Source organism: Leptonychotes weddellii, chromosome 1 (assembly GCF_054177405.1).
Source record: "Leptonychotes weddellii isolate Sample4059 chromosome 1, ASM5417740v2, whole genome shotgun sequence".
NCBI classification, from domain to species: domain Eukaryota; kingdom Metazoa; phylum Chordata; class Mammalia; order Carnivora; family Phocidae; genus Leptonychotes; species Leptonychotes weddellii.
This window is the reverse complement of record NC_138369.1, coordinates 15,719,257-15,735,615: the sequence shown is the minus strand read 5'-3', so window position 1 is coordinate 15,735,615 and position 16,359 is coordinate 15,719,257. Positions and strand designations below refer to the sequence as shown.

The window sequence follows — 16,359 nt, the reverse complement described above, 5'->3', positions numbered from 1 at the left end:
CTGCCTCTCTGCCTACTTGTGCTCTCTATCTCTCTGTCAAATAAATAAAATCTTTAAAAAAAAAAAAAGATTATTTATTTAATTGACAGAGACAGCGAGAGAGGGAACACAAGCAGGGGGAGAGGGCGAGGGAGATGCAGGCTTCCCGCTGAGCAGGGAGCCCGATGCAGGGCTCGATCCCAGGACCCTGGAACCATGACCTGAGCCGAAGGCAGTTGCTTAACCAACTGAGCCACCTAGGTGCCTCTAAATAAATATTTAAAAAACAAAACAAAAAATCCCAAGAAAGAAAAGCCCAGGACAAGATAACTTCACTGGTGATTCTATCAAACATTTATTTTATTTTCTATCAAACACTTTATTTTATTTATTTATTTTGACAGAGAGAGCGAGAGAGGGAACACAAGCAGGGGGAGTGGAAGAGGGAGAAGCAGGCCTCCCACCTAGCACTGAGCCCAATGCGGGGCTTGATCCCAGGACCCTGGGATCATGACTCGAGCTGAAGGCAGGCGCTTAACGACTGAGCCACCCAGGCGCTCCTCTATCAAACATTTAAAAAAAGGATTAACGCCCAAAAGACAGTATCCACATAGTAAAAAAGCAACCCAAAGAAAGGAGAAAGTATTTTCAAGTCATATATCTGATAAGGGATAATATCCAGAATATGTAGAGAACTTATAAAACTCAACAACAAAAACCCAATTTGAAAATGGGCAAAAGATGAGATACCACCTCACACCTGTCAGAATGGCTAAAATTAACAACACTGAAAACCACAGATGTTGGTGAGGATGCAGAGAAAGGGGAACCCGCTTGCACTGTAGGTGGGAATGCCAAAAGGTGCAACCACTCTGGAAAATAGTATGGAGGTTCCTCAAAAAGTTGAAATAGAACTACCCTACGACCCAGCAAGTGCACTACTAGGTATTTACCCAAAGGATACAAAACTACAGATTTGAAGGGGTACATGCACCCTACGTTCACAGCAGCATTATCAACAATAGCCAAACTATGGAAAGAACCCAATGTCCATCGGCTGATGAATGGATAAAGATGTAGTATATACGCACAATGGAATATTACTCAGCCATCAAAAAGAATGAAATCTCGCCATTTACAAGGACATGGAAGGAGCTACAGTGTATTATGCTGAGGGAAATAAGTCAGAGAAAGATAAATACCATATGATTTCACTCATACATGGAATTTAAGAAACAAAACAGAAGAACATGCAGGGGGAGGGGGGATAACAAACCATAAGAGACTTTTTTAAAGATTTTATTTATTAGAGAGAGAGAGAGCACGAGCAGTGGCAGGGGGAGGAGGGGAGGGCAGAGGAGGGTGAACAGGGAGCCTGACAAGGGGCTCAATTCTAGAACCCTGAGATCATGACCTGAGCCGAAGGCAAATGCTTAACTAACTGAGCCACCCAGGCACCCCACCGTGAGACTCTTAGAAAACAAACTGAGGTGAGGGTTGATGGAGTGAGGGAGGTGGGGGATGGGTTAGAAGGGTGATGGGTATTAAAGAGGGCACTTGTGATGAGCACTGGGTGTTGTATGTAAGTGATGAATCACTGAATTCTCCTGAAACCAATATTGTACTGTATGTTAACTAAAAAGAATTGTACTGTATGTTAACTAAAAAAAAATTTAAATAAAAATTTGAAGGAAAAAAATGGGCAAAAGACTGCAACAGACATTTCTCCAAAGAAGATATCTGAGTGGCCAGTAAGCCCATGAAAAGATGCTCAATATCCCTAAACATTAGGGAAGTGCAAATTAAAACTACCATGAGATACCACCTCACACCCACTGGGATGGCTACTATCTAAAAAACAGAAAACCAGTGTTATGGAGAATTTGGACAAATTGGAACCCTGTGCACTGTTGTGGGGAATGTCAAATAGTACAGCCACTGTGCAAAACAGTATGGCACCTCTTCAGAAAAACTAAAAATAGAATTCCCATGTGATCCAGCAATTCCACCTCTGCATACATACCCAAAAGAACTGGAAGCAGGATCTCAAAGAGATATTTGTACATCCATGTTCATAATTCACAATAGCTAAAAAATGGAAGCCACGCAAGTATCCATCCACCAATGAATGAATAAGCAAAATGTGGTACATACATATAAGGACTACAATGTGGCTTTAAAAAGGAAGGAAGTTCTGTAATATGTTACAGTATGGATGGACCTTGAAGATATTTGCTAAGTGAAATAAGCCAGCCACAAGAAGACAGTCTGGCCCTGATTTCTGTACCTAGTACATATGACACACCCAGTAAATGTTTACTGAATGAAAAAAAATTACATACTACTTCACGTTCTTTAGGATGGGTATACATCAAAAAAAAAAAAAAGGAAAAACCAGTATTGGCTACAACGTGGAGAAATAGAAATTTTGTACACTGCTGGTGGAAAACAGCTGTTGGTCCCTCAAAAAATTAAACATTGCCATACAACGCAGCAATTCGACTCCCGGGTATGTACCCCAAGGAATTGAAAACGAGTACCCAAATACATTTTCAAGAATGATCATAGCAGGGGCGCCTGGGTGGCTCAGTCGTTAAGCGTCTGCCTTCGGCTCAGGTCATGATCCCAGGGTCCTGGGATCGAGCCCTGCATCGGGCTCCCTGCTCGGTGGGAAGCCTGCTTCTCCCTCTCCCACTCCCCCTGCTTGTGTTCCCTCTCTCGCTGTCTCTCTCTCTGTCAAATAAATAAATAAAATCTTTAAAAAGAAAAGAATGATCATAGCAGCATTACTCATAATGTCCCAAAGGTGGAAACAAGTCAAATGTCCATCAGCAGGTGACTGTATAAACAAATCGTGATACAGCCATACGATGGAATATTTTTCAGCCATAAAAAGGAATGAAGTACTGATACATGCTATAATTTGGATGAACCTCAAAACCATGCTGAGTGAAAGAGAGCAGATATCAAAGGTCACGTTTTGCATGATTCCTTTCACAGAAATATCCAGACTATGTAAATCCCTGGAGACAGAAAGAATCTAAGTATTTGCCAGGGGATCGGGGTAGGGGATGAAGAGTGATTATTTAATATGGTGGGGGTGTTCTTCAGTAGGTTATGAAAAAGTTTTGAAACTACAGAGAGGTGGTGGTTGCACAACATTGTGAGTACACTAAATGCGACTGAATTGTACACTTTAAAATGGTTATTTTAATGTTCTATGAATTTTACTTCCATTTAAAAAAAGAATTTATGACCACATCTGGTTTAGGTGTTAGTTTTGTGGCGAGCTGTGCGCCACCCTCCAGAGAACTGGCCCCCAGTGTCCGAGAAGGCAAAAGGACACATCTATGGGGGATGGGTACACAGGACCTCTACTGTTTCTGCAACATTCTTTGGGTCTGCAATTATTTCAAAATAAAAGGTGAAATGAAAAGTAAGGACACGTGTGATCATGGCTGCCCCGTGGCTGCCACTCTCAGGTCTGGCACTCAGAGACTGACCAATCTCTTTGAGTCCCAGCACTTATTCCCTGACTGGCCACCTAGGACTGCCATCTGTCCTGAGCTGGCAGCTGTGGGCAAGGGGGAATCCTTATCCTCAGGAGCAGGCCCAGGGCCAAGTAGGTACTCCCAAAGATGTCAGGCTTCACCTGGATCTGTGCTTTGGGCTCCGGGGATGGGACAACGTAAGCCTCACATTCTCCCACAGCCTCTGGGATGGGACTGGCTCTGCCCTATGTTACGGACCAGGTGAGTGTTCATGGCATGGGGGTTCCTGCCAGAACTCTGTGGGCAGGAAGCGCATTCAGGCAGCGACACTGAGGGGGATGGGGCCCGAGGTTTGGGACATCTAGGGACCTACAGGAGACCATTGCCTCCAGCCCATATGGGTCCCTCCCATGGCTCCCTTCCTCAAGACAGATACCTGCTGGGGCACCTGGGTGGCTGAGTTGGTTGAGCATCCGGCTCTCAGTTTCAGCTCAGGTCATGATCTCATGCGTCGTGGGATGGAGCACTATGTCCTTGGGCTCCAGGCTCAGCAGGGAGTCTGCTTGAAGATTCTCTCCCTCTGCCCCTCCCCCCACTCACACGCTCCTGCTCTCTCTCACTCGCTTTCTCTCTCTCTCCCTTTCAAATAGATAAATAAGTCTTTAAAAAAAAGAAAAAGATACCTGCTCTCCCAGAGGCCAAATAGCCAAGAGTTCTGCCCCACTTTGCCTGTGTCCTACAGCTGCCAGAACTGTCTGGAGGTGGGACCAGGAGCTGGCTCAGTCCAGTTTCACTTTCACTTTCGTTTCTCTTGAAATGACAGAGGAGCCAGGAAGAAAGCTGTGACCAGTAGCGAAGCTTAGTGCCTCTTTGCACTAGCTACAGTGGGGCACTGGCCTCTGCTGGCCCAGCCTCCCACACAGCGACCCCACCTGTAAGCGCGGCAGCCAGCTGTCCAGCCTCCGGCCTGAGAATGGCTGTCCTGGAGACCTCCAAGTCGCTGGATGAGGAGCTATACTCACGGCAGCTGTGAGGCCCGAGGTGGGGCAGGGAGTGGGGTGGCCTTCTGACTTCTGACTTCCGACTGCCTACCTTCTTCTCCCCCCTCCACAGGTGTGTGCTGGACTTGCCGGCCATGCAGAGGATTCGGCGAGCCAAGGTCCTGCTATCAGGCCTTCAGGGTCTGGGGGCTGAGGTGGCCAAAAACTTGGTCCTGATGGGTGTGGGCAGCCTCACGCTGCATGATCCCCACCCCACCTGTTGGTCTGACCTGGCTGCCCAGGTGGGGGTCGTGAAGGGGAGGTGCTATGGGTTCCCAGGCCAGGGTGGGGGTGGGGCCCAAGAGAAATCTTGCTCAAGGAAGACTGGGTCTCTCTCTAGTTTTTCCTCTCAGAGAAGGACTTGGAAAGGAGCAGGGCTGAGGCGTCTCAAGAACCTGTGGCCAAGCTCAACGGAGCCGTCCAGGTGTGTGTGCACACAGGTGACCTCACCGAGGAGCTGCTGCCGGATTTCCAGGTACCCTCCCTGCCCCATTCTCCAGGTGAGCCCGGTCCCTTCCTCTTCCTGAGCTGAGCAGTGGTTCTGGCCCTGCTGATCACGGAGTCCACCCAGGTGGTGGTGCTGACTGCCTCGAAGCTGGAGGAGCAGCTGAGGGTGGGTGCTTTATGCCACAAGCTCAGAATCTGCTTTCTGGTGGCCGATACCCGGGGCCTCGTGGGGTGAGTGAGACTAACCTGCGCTAACCTAACATCACAAGCGGCAACCGGTCCCGGGGCTGTTCCCAAGCTCCGTGCCCCTCCCCAACCCCCCGCCCCAGGGCCTGTCTTAGCATCCCCTCCTGATTGTAGTCCCCAGTCCCACCCCTCTGCTTCCTCCACCCCAGTCTCCAGACCTGCTCCAGTAAATCCCTCAAACTCCGCCTTCCAAGCCTCTCCCAGCATCCCTTCCCCGGTGCTGGTGCTCTGGGCTGGGTCTAGTGTCTCCCACCCTTCACCGCAAGCTCGGTGAGTAACCACTGCACTGGCTCAGGGACCGTACCACCCCACCCCAGGCAGCTCTTCAGTGACTTCGGCGAGGACTTCACCGTGCAGGACCCTACGGAGGCAGAGCCTCTGACAGCTGCCATCCAGCACATCTCCCAGGTGGGTGCGGAAGTGTGGGTGCTCAGCTGATGACCAAGCAGGGGGCACCTCTGAACCAAACCACCTCTTCTCCAGGGCTCCCCTGGAATTCTCACTCTGAGAAAAGAGGCCGACGCCCGCTACTTCCATGATGGGGATCTGGTGACTTTCTCAGGCATTGAGGGCATGGTTGAGCTCAATGGCTGTGATCCCCGGCCTATCCGTGTGCAGGGTAAGCCAACCCAACCCCAGGCTCCACCCCCAAGCCCCCACGGGGGATGTACGCAGCCTGGTCCTTGGGGATAGGTTCTCCCTCCACCTTCCTCGGTGTGGAGCAAGGTCAAGGACACAGGCGCAAGACAGGATAGAGTATGAAGAGCAACTCAGGTTCAGAGGTCATACTGACCCGGCTGGATCTCCCCCAGAGGATGGAACCTTGGAGATTGGGAACACGGCCATTTTCTCCCGTTACTTGCGTGGTGGGGCTGTCACTGAGGTCAAGAAATCCGAGACTGTGAGCCATGTGAGTGCAAGTGCACCTGAGATGCGGGAGCTTGGGAGCCCCAGGGGGCCCACAGTGTTCTGAACCTGACCCTGAGCTGAGTACCTGTTGCAGAAGCCCCTGGATGTAGCCCTGCTCCATCCCCGTGTGGTGGCCCAGAGTCCCCAGGAAGCTGACCGTGCCCGCTGCCTGCATCAGGCCTTCCGTGCACTGCACCAGTTCGAGCACCTCAACGGCCGCCTGCCCCAGCCTTGGGATCCTGTGAGTGGCCCCGTTGCTTCTCCCCCGAGCCTCTGCCTTATTGGGGTCTCACCCGCCAGGAAGCAACAATGACGATCTCACAGACCCGAGTTATAATTCCAGATGCCGCTTCCCACTTACACAAAGGAAATGATAGCACTGTCCCCGGACCAGAGACCGGGTCCCTGAAAGGACCAGGCACAAAGCCTGGGGACCCTGGCCATCTCCTCACCCCTCAGTTCTGGGCTGAAATCTCTACCCACATCGGCGAAGCCTCCATAGGCATTTTCGAGGCATCCTCTGGTGGGCTGCACAGTCTGGCAACCGGTTGGGGCCTTCACACTCAGGCTCTGCTTCCTCTTCTGTGGAAACGGGGGATGGCTGCCTGAAGGGTTTGAGTGGGGGATGGAGCTCAGGCTGGGGCCGCTGTGCCCACAGAGTTCTACTCCACAGGATGATGCAGAGATGGTGGTGGGCCTGGCCCGGTCCCTGGAACCACTGAAGGGGACAGAAGGAGAGCCGCTGGAAGAGCTGCTGGATGAGGCTCTAGTGCAGACAGTCGCCCTGAGTAGTGCTGGTGGCTTGAGCCCCATGGCAGCCATGCTGGGTGCAGTGGCTGCCCAGGAAGTGCTGAAGGTGGGCAGAGGCTCAGGCAGGATGGGACTGGGAAGGGTGTGGAGATCAGTGTGCGTGCCAAGGGTGCCCAGCACCAGACAGCGGCCCTGGCGGTTTCATCGGTCTGGTGAAGCCCAGCCTGGATCGCAGGCGGCTTGGAGCTGGCAGGAGTCCCTACACTGAAGTTCTGGCCTCTAGGCAATCTCCAGGAAGTTCATGCCTCTGGACCAGTGGCTTTACTTCGATGCCCTCGATTGCCTTCCAGAAGATGGGAAGCCCCTTCCCACACCGGAGGACTGTGCGCCGGTAAGAGCCTGGGGTAGGAGTGCAAGCCTTCTCCAAACTTAGGACCAGGGAAGGAACAGGAAGAATGGTCCAGAGATCCTGACCTGGAAAAGTTAGTGTAAGAGGTAGGAGACACAGCACAGCCATCCCTGACCCCTGTCTGTGTCCCCTAGAGATGTTGCCGCTATGATGGGCAAATCGCAGTGTTTGGGGCTGGTTTTCAGGAGAAGCTGGGCCAGCAGCGCTACCTCGTGGTGAGCTTTGTGGTCCAGTCGGGAGATGTCTGTGGGAGGGCCAGGCCAGGCCCTCTGGCTAAGGCTGCTCCTGCTGGCAGGTGGGTGCTGGTGCTATCGGCTGTGAGCTGCTCAAAGGTTTTGCCCTAGTGGGCCTGGGGGCCGGGGCCAGCGGGGGCGTGACTGTTGCCGACATGGACCACATAGAGCGCTCCAATCTCAGCCGTCAGTTCCTCTTCAGGACCCAGGACGTTGGCGTGAGTGCTGGCCCCTGTGCACATCTTGCATCCTGGACTGTCCACAGTGCCCCCCCCCACCCCCAGCATCTTCCTGTTCTCTTCTCAGAGGCCCAAGGCAGAGGTAGCTGCAGAGGCCACTCACCGCCTGAACTCAGACTTGCAGGTGACCCCACTCACCTACGCACTGGATCCCACGACAGAGCACATCTACGAGGACAACTTCTTCTCCCGTGTGGATGGCGTGGCTGCCGCCCTGGACAGTTTCCAGGCCCGTGAGTGCTTGACCTTGAACCTCAGCCCCTTATTCAAGGCAGTGCCAGCCCCACTCCTGACCCTCCGCCCCCTTGCTAGGCCACTATGTGGCTGCTCGCTGCACCCACTATCTAAAGCCACTGCTGGAGGCGGGGACACAGGGCACCTCGGGCCATGCTTCCGTGTTCGTGCCACACGTGACTGAGGCCTACAGAGCCCCTGCCTCGGGCTTAGCTTCTGAGGATGCAACCTACCCTGTCTGCACCCTGCGGCACTTCCCCAGCACAGTCGAGCACACCGTGCAGGTAGGAAGCACCCACCCAGCCCCGCCCTCAGCTGCAGACCTGTTCCCCACCTGACACCTCATGGTTCCTCTCTCCCCCACAGTGGGCCCGGGACGAGTTTGAGGGGCTCTTCTGTCTGTCTGCTGAGACCATCAACCGCCACCATCAGTAAGGCCACCAAGAGGGGTGGATGGGAGTCCAGAGCCCCTAGCCCCAGAGTTTTCAGGGCTTAGCCTCAAACCTCCTCCTCTCTCTGCAGGGAGCTCACTTCCCTGGCAGAAACAGATGGGCCACAGGTGCTGACCCTGCTGGAGGAGGTGCTGGGTGTCCTGAGAGAGCGTCCACGGACCTGGCAAGACTGTGTGGTGTGGGCCCTTGGCCACTGGCAACGACGCTTCCATTATGGCATCATGCAGCTGCTAAGCCGTTTCCCACCTGATAAAGTGGGTGTCTAGGGGTCAGAAGGCTGAGGGTTCAGGGGGACCAGACTGAGCCCAACAGCCTCCATTTCCCTAGGTGCTAGAGGATGGAACTCTTTTCTGGTCGGGTCCCAAACAGTGTCCCGAGCCCTTGGAGTTTGATGCCAGCCAAGTGAGTGGGGTCCCTTGGGAACCCCAAGGCGGGGATGTGACCCCCCCAGAGCAGCGGTGGGCACCTCTGCATCTGTGCAGAGATGCACAGATGCTGAGGGAGACCGCCACGTTTGTGCACATATGGGTGTCCACACGTGAGACCGAGGCAGGCGCTCCAACATCTCCACGAACGGGCGGACCCCCACCCCACGTACCTGTACATGCTCACTCACACCCGTGCATCTGCCCGTGCTCTTGGTCTGACTGCAGGACACACACCTCCTCTACGTGCTGGCGGCTGCTAACCTGTATGCCCGGATGCACGGGCTGCCTGGCTCACGGGACCAGACAGCGCTCAGGGAACTACTGAAAATGCTGCCATTGCCTGTGCCCCCGCTCTCGGCCGCCAGCTTTCCTAACGACCTGGACCTCGCTGGGGCTTCTGCTGAGTTTGGTGAGGTCCCTGGCTCTGGCCCCCCATCTGCCCTCCAAAGGCCTGGCCCTGTGCTCAGCCTATGCTACAGAAGGAAGATGGGGCCCTGGGGCCCTGCCGCCAATTCAGTTTCTCAGGTCCTCTGACCTTGCTTCTTTCGATGTTTGGGCTCATCCTCTAGCCCCTCAGTAGGCCCTCTCCCTGCTGCCCACACTCCCACACCTCTGTTCCCATGGCAGATTCTCAGCAAAAAAGACCCCCACAAACCACTGGGCTCTGGAGAGTACCCAGCTCTGGTCCCCAGGTGAGGACAGAATTCCGTAGGTGCACGCACGGATGCATGCGCGTGCACGCACACAAGCAGGGCTCGGGCTGCTGGAGAGAATGCAGCATCAATCAAGGGATCTCTCTGAACGTAGTCAGTTTAGGCTTAGGAGAGACCAAGAATAGGCACCAGGCTCCAGGGAGAGGGCAGAAGGTGGGGGCTAAGAACTGCCCAACACCCCCTTCCTCTGCCAGGCCCTGAGCAACTGAAGAAACTGCACCAAGTGCTGGAGGTCTGGAGCGGGAGCCCTCCTCTCGAGCCCCTGAAGTTCGAGAAGGTGGGAGCCCAAGCAGGGGTTGAGGGGCAAGATGGGGAGGTTGTTGGGGAAGGTCAAGAGCTAAGAAGGTGGCTTTGGAGTTCCCTTGGCCTGAATTCTCCTCCTGGCAGGAACCCCAAAGCAGATCACCTTCCCTGAGCCTCAGCTTCCTTATCTGATAAGGGGGACAGATGTCAGCATCCCCCCCCCCCGCCCCCGCTGCCGAATTGTGGGAAGACTTGTGCGGGGACAGGTGGTCAGCCATGGTGAGGGACTCTGGGGCCGTGTTAACAATACTGGGAATTAGGCCTCACAGGACAATGATAGCAACTTCCATGTGGATTTTGTGGTGGCAGCAGCAAGCCTGCGTGCTCAGAACTATGGGATCCCCCCTGCCAACCGCACCCAGGTAACTCTGCCCTTTGGGGCTCAGGCCTGGAGGTGGGGGTCAAACCCTAGTCCTACACCTCGGGCCCAGACCAAATCTCCTGTCCTTGGCAGAGCAAGCGAATTGTGGGCCAGATTATCCCAGCCATTGCCACCACCACAGCCGCTGTGGCGGGCCTGGTGGGCCTGGAGCTGTACAAGTTGGTGGGCGGGCCACGGCCCCTCAGTGCCTTTCGCCACAGCTACCTGCATCTGGCTGAAAACCGCTTCAGCTCCTGGGTGCCTTGCGCCCCAGCCATCCAGAAGGTGAGCCCTTGACACCCCACTCCCCACCAGGCCTGCGTTTTTCCTATACCTACCAAAACAGGCTCTACTCTGGCTTTGGCTTCACACCAGAACCCAGACTCTGGGGGAGTCCTTAAGACTCCCTCCAGCCCCCTTCCTGCTGTGAAGCCAGACTGGGACCTGTCAGACACAGGAAGCAGCCATCAGCCGCCCCCACCCCTCACCCCTCCCCTGCCCTGGGTCTGGGGGGCTGCTGCAGCTTTAACTCATTAGTGGAGCCAGACATCCCTCACAGCCTCCTCCTTCCAGTAGAGCCCCTAAGGGGGAGGTGGTAGGGAGGGGGAACTAGAGCCCTAGCCCCAAACAGAGCCTAACCTCTGCCTGCACGGCATGGGGACCCTGGCCCACCCCCTCCAAGCCGAGTTAAAGGGCACTGAGCTCACCACCGCGGGTGGGCTCGTGTGTGTTCGTTGCATGCATATGAGTGCACAGGGGTCTGGGCATCCCTGGCCCTATGGTGTGTGGGCATGGAGGGAGCACGCTTGTACATCTGTGTGCCAGATGGGAGTACAGGGCTCTTCTTCACTGGCGGCGTGCACGGGTGTGCATGTGAGTACACATGCAGGCCTTCCTGGCCGTGTGTGTGTGTGTGTGTGTGTGTGTGTGTGTGTTCCTTCCAGTGCAGGGCTGTGAATGCCCTGGCTGTGTGCCCAGGCTCGGCAGTAGTTGGCATTTTCTTGGGGCACAGGAGAGAGGGGGTGGAGAGAATGCCCTCACCAGGGGAGAGGGGAGAGGTCATGGGCCAGCACTGGGCTTTTGCTGAGCAGGCCTGGGGTCCCTCAGGGCACAGTACACAGAGCCCCTTTGTGAAGGGCCTCTCCTCCAGCTAGCACATAAGCTGCCTTTGTCTATGGTGGAGGGGGAGGGGGCAAGGGAGGATCCCCCCCAACTCACCTCTGGCCTCGTCTCAGCTTGACCCCACTGTGCTTTCTCGGGGAGCTGGCAGGGCCCCCTTCCTGGCCCCTGGCCACCTGCCACCCTCAGCTCCAGGCACTAGAACCCCAAGACTCTTGAAATAGGGAAGGAAAGGAGACAGGAAGAAGAGGCCTATGCGGAGTGCGTCCCTCCTGGGGGCTCTCAGCCAGCGGGGCCCTAGCGGTCATTGTGCCCCTTGATCCTCTGTGCCCATGTAGTCCAATGCCCTGGCAATACAGGATGAGGGGGCAGGATGTACCCCCCAGCTCCCAGCCTTGCATTTGAGGATCAAACAGCTTTATCGGTGACTGCAGCGGCCCTGCTCCTGCTTCCTCAGGAAGCAACGCCCCCCCTTCCACACACACACACACACACACACACACACACACACAACCAGCCTGCGTGATGGATTGCCTGTTTCCCTGTGCGGGGGCCCCATAGCCCCATTTCCTGTGCTGGCCCCAGCATAGGCGGGGAGGGTGCTGAGACTCTGGGCCCAGATCCCACCTTCCAACCCCACCCCCAGGCTTCTGTTTCCTGCCTCTAGTCCATCTCCTCCTCTAGGAAAGGGGCCATCAGCTGCTGGTAATGGGTAAGGGGAGGGTGTGTGGGAGAAGCTTCTCACGCCCCGCCCCACCCCACCCCCCAGTTACATTACCTGACATGGACCTGGACGTGTTGGAACCGCCTGAAGGTGCCTGCTGGGCAGCCAGAGAAGACCCTGGAGTTACTGCTGGCCCATCTCCACGTAAGCCCCGTTCCTCCCTGCCTTCAGGCCTGGCCCAACCTGGCCTAGCTGGCACCTGACCCATCTCTCTCTAGGAACAATTTGGGCTGAGGGTGATGATGCTGCTGCATGGGAGGGCCCTGCTCTACTCAGCAAGATGGTCGCCTAATAAGCAGGCCCAGCACCTGGCCCTCAGGTGAGCCCACACGTGGCTTTAGCCAGGACTTGTTCTGTTCTGGAGGTTGGAGTTGGGAGACGTGAAGTCTTTCCTCTTCCCAACCCCGTTTGGGCCCCTCACACCCTCCTGAGGCCTTCTTTTGCCAAATGGAGCCAGCAAATGGGCTGGGGGTGGGGTGAGGACAAAAAACCTGAGGAGGGGCCTCCCAGCTGCCTGCTTGGCGGGCCTCATCAGCTCCTCCACACCCTGCTAAGCCCCCCTTTCACAGCCCACTCCCAGGGGACTCGCAGCTTCCTGCCTCCTGCCCGCCCTGCCTGTTGCTCCTAAAATAGTTTCAGATGTTTCCTGTCTTGAGCTGCTCTGGCCCCTGGCTTGGGCTCCTTATGGCCCATCAGCACCCTCTGGTCCATGCCCGGTCGCTCTGCCTCCCGCTGCTCACCTAGCCAATCACCTCCAATGCTTTCCCCGCCACACCACCAGGGTGACGGAACTGGTGCAGCGGGTGACAGGCCGGATGCCTAAGCCAGGGCAGCGGGTGCTGGTGCTGGAGCTCAGCTGTGAGGGTGAGGAGGAGGACACTACCTTCCCACCCCTGCACTACGAGCTATGTGACAAGACAGCAGCCCTATCACCCGGCTCTACGGAGCCCTGCATCCCGAGCCCACAGTAAGCACTCAATAAAAGCTTGTTGAAGGAGGGCGTAAGAGGAGATGGATGATGAAACCTGGGGCAGTAATGCACAGGGCGTGTGACATGGACATGACGGGGACCCCTACAGGGAGAGAAAAGGCTCTTTAGATTCGCCTGCCTGGGCTGTGCCTCAAAGGGCTGGGGCCACCTCCTAGAGCCTCAGGGGTATGGAACCAGGATAGTCCAGAGAAAGGCCTTTTATTGTCCCAGGCTGGAGGGCAGGGTCAGAGGTAGCTGACATCACTGCAGATGATGGGTTGGCGGCTGCGGCAGCGCATGAGAGCTGCAAAGCGTGAGACATCTGCAGGCAGCTCGGGTTCCGGGCGAGGTGGGCACGATAGTCTCTTTCCCGCCATAGCCGCCCTGCGTGCCCTGGCCAGCTGGCGCCGCAGCTGCTCAGAGAGCCCAAGCAAGAACTGAGGGGGCCGAGCACGGGCACGGGGCCCTCCTCCATCGTCCCCCTCACCCGCTGCCTCTGGCAGCTCCATCCAGTTGTGCACCAAGTCAGCAAAGCAGTTGTCCCCCAGCACTAGGGGCTGGCGACTGCGACCTCTGTTCAGCAGGGCTGCTGTCCAGTCCTCAGCTTCCAGCCCCCGCCAATGCTCCAGGCAGGCATCTGGGGTGGACTTGGGCCGTGGTCGGTGGGCAGGTGGTGCACTGGCCCCCGGAGCGCGGCTGGGCAGGGGAATGCCACTGGCCGAGAGGCGCTGTCTGTGGGGGGGCCACGCTGGGGGTGCTGGGTGCTGGAGTACAGGCAGCTCTTCCTCTCTCCATGTGCTGCCTGACACTTCAGAGAAGCCGGAGTCCCAGTCCAGGCCATGCTCCCTGGGGCTCCCCAAGACAACACCCTTGTCTCCTATCGCCACACCTTCTTCCTCCTCTTCCACACAGCAGACTGAGTCCTCTTCCAAGGCATCTGAGGCCCTGAGTCGGTGGCTGAGCGGAACACGTGGGCCGGGTTTGGGGGGTGGTGGAAGGGGGCCAGACATGGGGGGTGAGCCTGTGTCCCGGCCACACAGCTGTGGAGGAAGAGAGGGCCCAAGTTGGAGGGGGTAGTGCTTGTCACTCCTGCCTGCCTGGCCAGATCAGTCCCAAAACAGCAGACCCGGGGGCTGGAGAGGCCTGCGGGCCCGGGCAGCAAGCCTCCAGCGGGCACCGGGCAGGCATGGGGGCGCTGGTACACGTAGCTCGTGTGGCTCCCGTCAGCCGACCTGGTGGCACTCCGGCAGGCTGCAGCACGCACAGCTGGGCAAGTCGGTACCCGCCACCAGGGCGGGAGGCAGGGTTGCGGGCCTGCCTGCATCGGGAAGTAGGTCCTGTTCAGGGCTGGGGGTGGGGGAGCATCCCTGCTTCCTGAGGGATTCGGCTCCCCAAAGCTCACAGCCTCTTTCAGAGAAAGGGCACTTGCGGGGGGTGGGGGGTAGAGGAAGGAGGTCAGCCTGGGGTAGAAGGCATCCATACCAGCGCCAGCACTTCTTTAGTCCCTCGCAGCCCCCTGATCCGCCCCAAAAGAACTTTCTCCCCGCCAACTCTCTCCGTCACCCCGGCAGCAAGGCCAGCTGGGCGGCTGTTACTTGATGCCCAGCGCAGCTCCCAACCGTCCGAAACCCGATGCGGGCCATCTGGGCCATCTGCGCCGCCCCGCCCCCATCCTGCCTCGGATGGGCACTCGGGCCGGGCCCCTACCCGGGTGTCGTTCCGGCCGGATGGCAGCTGGGCACCCCACACGCGTCCCCACATGCCACACCCGCTCCCAAGCCTCACCAGTTCCCAGCGAAGCTGGCCCAGGAAGCTGTCAAGCCGAGCGCTGTGCATACCCGTGCTGGAGCCCCCGCCAGGCCTGCCAGTTCCTCCTCGAACTCCAGCGGGAGCGGCGCGGAGAGGGCCCAGCGGGCCGGCCAGCGGCGCCCCGGCCCTCCGCCTGGCTCCGCCGCTCCTCGCTCTCCACAGCTCCGGCCGCCGCCGCCGCCACCGCCCCAACATCTGGCAGTCGCGCCCCGCCCCTGGTGCCGCAGCCAATGGGGCCGGGGCGGGGCTGAAGTGGCCCCGCCCCTCGGGCCCGGCCGAGTGGGTGAGTGAGCCTGACGCCGGCTCCCCACTTCTCTCCGGCTCTGGAGGGAGGGGCGGGGCTGTGGCTGGAAGCCGGGCGGGTCCCGCCTGGGACTCCCCCACACCCTGGGCGGTTTGGCTGCATGACCCAAGACAAGGCGATTCCCCGCGGTAGCCTCAGCTTCCCCGTTTTTCCCGGGATAGGACTGCGGTCCCTCCTGCAGGGGCTCCGTGAGCGCGCGGATCCTCCGGCCACGCCCACGTGCGGACAGAGCGCCCCCAACCGTCGGACCTAGCAGTGCTGTGGCCCACTCCGGGCACGAGTCACTGAATCCGTTCCTGGAGGGGCCTCGACAAACCCTGGAAATGATGGGTCCGGCCCCTCTGAGGACTCCGGAAGCACCGGACCTCGCGGCGGCACGGGAGAGGCGCTTCGGCCACGGCCCAGCCCACGCCCTCTCAGCCCCGCGTCTGGCAGAGCTAGGCAGGGCCGCCCTCTAGTGGGGAGCGTGCGGTTAGCAGGGATTACCTCGGCGACACCTGCATTCCGTCTGCCCGCACCACAAGCCAACCTAGAGTGAGTGCAGGGGATCAGGGCGGCACTCTCTGTCCAGAATGGTCAGAGCCCGTTCCTGGAGGCCGCTCCAGAATCGGAGGCTAGGTTCCAGGATACAGTCTAACTTGAGACAGATTAGGCAAGCCAGTAGACAAAAAAATAGCCGTAACGAGGGTGGATGGGCTAGTCTGGGAGAGGGGTCTCACAGAGGAGGCAGCATTCTGTATGGGATCTGAATGAGCCATCATGGGAGATGGAGAAGGGTATTCTAGGGGCGCCTGAGTGGTTCAGTAGATTAAGCGTCGGACTCTTCATTTTGGCTCAGGTCATGATCTCAGGGTGGTGAGATGGAGCCCGGAGTTGGGCTCCACGCTGAGCGTGGAGTCTGCTTAAAATTCTCTCTCTCCCAGCCGAGATGCCCTTCAACAGATGAATGGATAAAGAAGATGTGGTCCGTATATACAATGGAATATTAGCCATCAGAAAAGATGAATACCCAACTTTTACATCAACATGGATGGGACTGGAGGAGATTATGCTAAGTGAAATAAGTCAAGCAGAGAAAGTCAATTATCATATGGTTTCACTTATCTGTGGAACATAAGGAATAGCATGGAGGACATTAGGAGAAGGAAGGGAAAAATGGGGGGGGGAATTGGAGGGAGAGATGAACCATGAGAGACTAT

General features: G+C 57.1%; 2 protein-coding genes and 1 long non-coding RNA gene across 13 annotated transcripts; 1 reads left to right on the top strand and 2 right to left on the bottom strand.

Annotated features, from left to right (window-relative positions):
• Positions 1-1,295: 1,295 nt before the first annotated feature.
• On the bottom strand, positions 1,296-4,147 carry LOC145721219 (uncharacterized). The gene is made up of 2 exons (XR_014144766.1): positions 3,907-4,147; positions 1,296-3,380 (listed from the first exon to the last, which is right to left on the bottom strand). It is a non-coding gene; the product is annotated as an uncharacterized LOC145721219 (long non-coding RNA).
• A 111-nt stretch (positions 4,148-4,258) lies between these two features.
• UBA7 (ubiquitin like modifier activating enzyme 7) lies at positions 4,259-16,298 on the top strand. 10 transcript variants are annotated; one of them, XM_081817823.1, is made up of 24 exons: positions 4,259-4,499; positions 4,584-4,752; positions 4,851-4,985; positions 5,082-5,188; positions 5,521-5,611; positions 5,687-5,822; positions 6,016-6,113; positions 6,207-6,353; positions 6,786-6,968; positions 7,146-7,253; positions 7,406-7,486; positions 7,567-7,722; positions 7,811-7,976; positions 8,056-8,261; positions 8,344-8,408; positions 8,500-8,683; positions 8,757-8,831; positions 9,083-9,266; positions 9,765-9,847; positions 10,134-10,235; positions 10,328-10,519; positions 12,123-12,221; positions 12,296-12,396; positions 16,084-16,298. In XM_081817823.1, exons 1-24 carry the CDS (start codon positions 4,444-4,446, stop codon positions 16,112-16,114), a joined length of 2,955 nt encoding a protein of 984 aa, XP_081673949.1. In that variant the 5' UTR covers positions 4,259-4,443; the 3' UTR covers positions 16,115-16,298. The 10 variants fall into 10 exon arrangements, 8 of the variants coding, with proteins under 8 accessions (XP_081673949.1, XP_030888224.1, XP_081673961.1 ...); XM_031032364.2 differs by lacking the exon at positions 16,084-16,298 and adding an exon at positions 12,859-13,077; XR_014144755.1 differs by lacking the exon at positions 16,084-16,298 and having other exon boundaries at positions 10,305-10,519.
• INKA1 (inka box actin regulator 1) lies at positions 13,251-15,066 on the bottom strand. Of its 2 annotated transcripts, none has more exons than XM_006737325.3 (2): positions 14,833-15,066; positions 13,251-14,087 (listed from the first exon to the last, which is right to left on the bottom strand). In XM_006737325.3, the coding sequence occupies exons 1-2, from the start codon at positions 15,049-15,051 to the stop codon at positions 13,293-13,295; spliced, it is 1,014 nt and encodes a 337-aa protein (XP_006737388.2). In that variant the 5' UTR covers positions 15,052-15,066; the 3' UTR covers positions 13,251-13,292. The 2 variants fall into 2 exon arrangements, with proteins under 2 accessions (XP_006737388.2, XP_030888232.2); XM_031032372.2 differs by having other exon boundaries at positions 14,886-15,064.
• Positions 16,299-16,359: the final 61 nt, after the last annotated feature.

Coding starts and splice junctions, on each gene's coding strand:
- INKA1 (XM_006737325.3), bottom strand. CDS start 15,051: ATGTTGGGGCGGTGGCGGCGGCGGCGGCCGGAGCTGTGGAGAGCGAGG. Junction 14,088..14,832: donor GCCAGCTTCGCTGGGAACTG/GTGAGGCTTGGG, acceptor CTTCCTCCACAG/CTGTGTGGCCGGGACACAGG.
- UBA7 (XM_031032364.2), top strand. CDS start 4,444: ATGGCTGTCCTGGAGACCTCCAAGTCGCTGGATGAGGAGCTATACTCA. Junction 9,267..9,764: donor TGGGGCTTCTGCTGAGTTTG/GTGAGGTCCCTG, acceptor TTCCTCTGCCAG/GCCCTGAGCAACTGAAGAAA. Junction 10,236..10,327: donor CCCCTGCCAACCGCACCCAG/GTAACTCTGCCC, acceptor TGTCCTTGGCAG/AGCAAGCGAATTGTGGGCCA.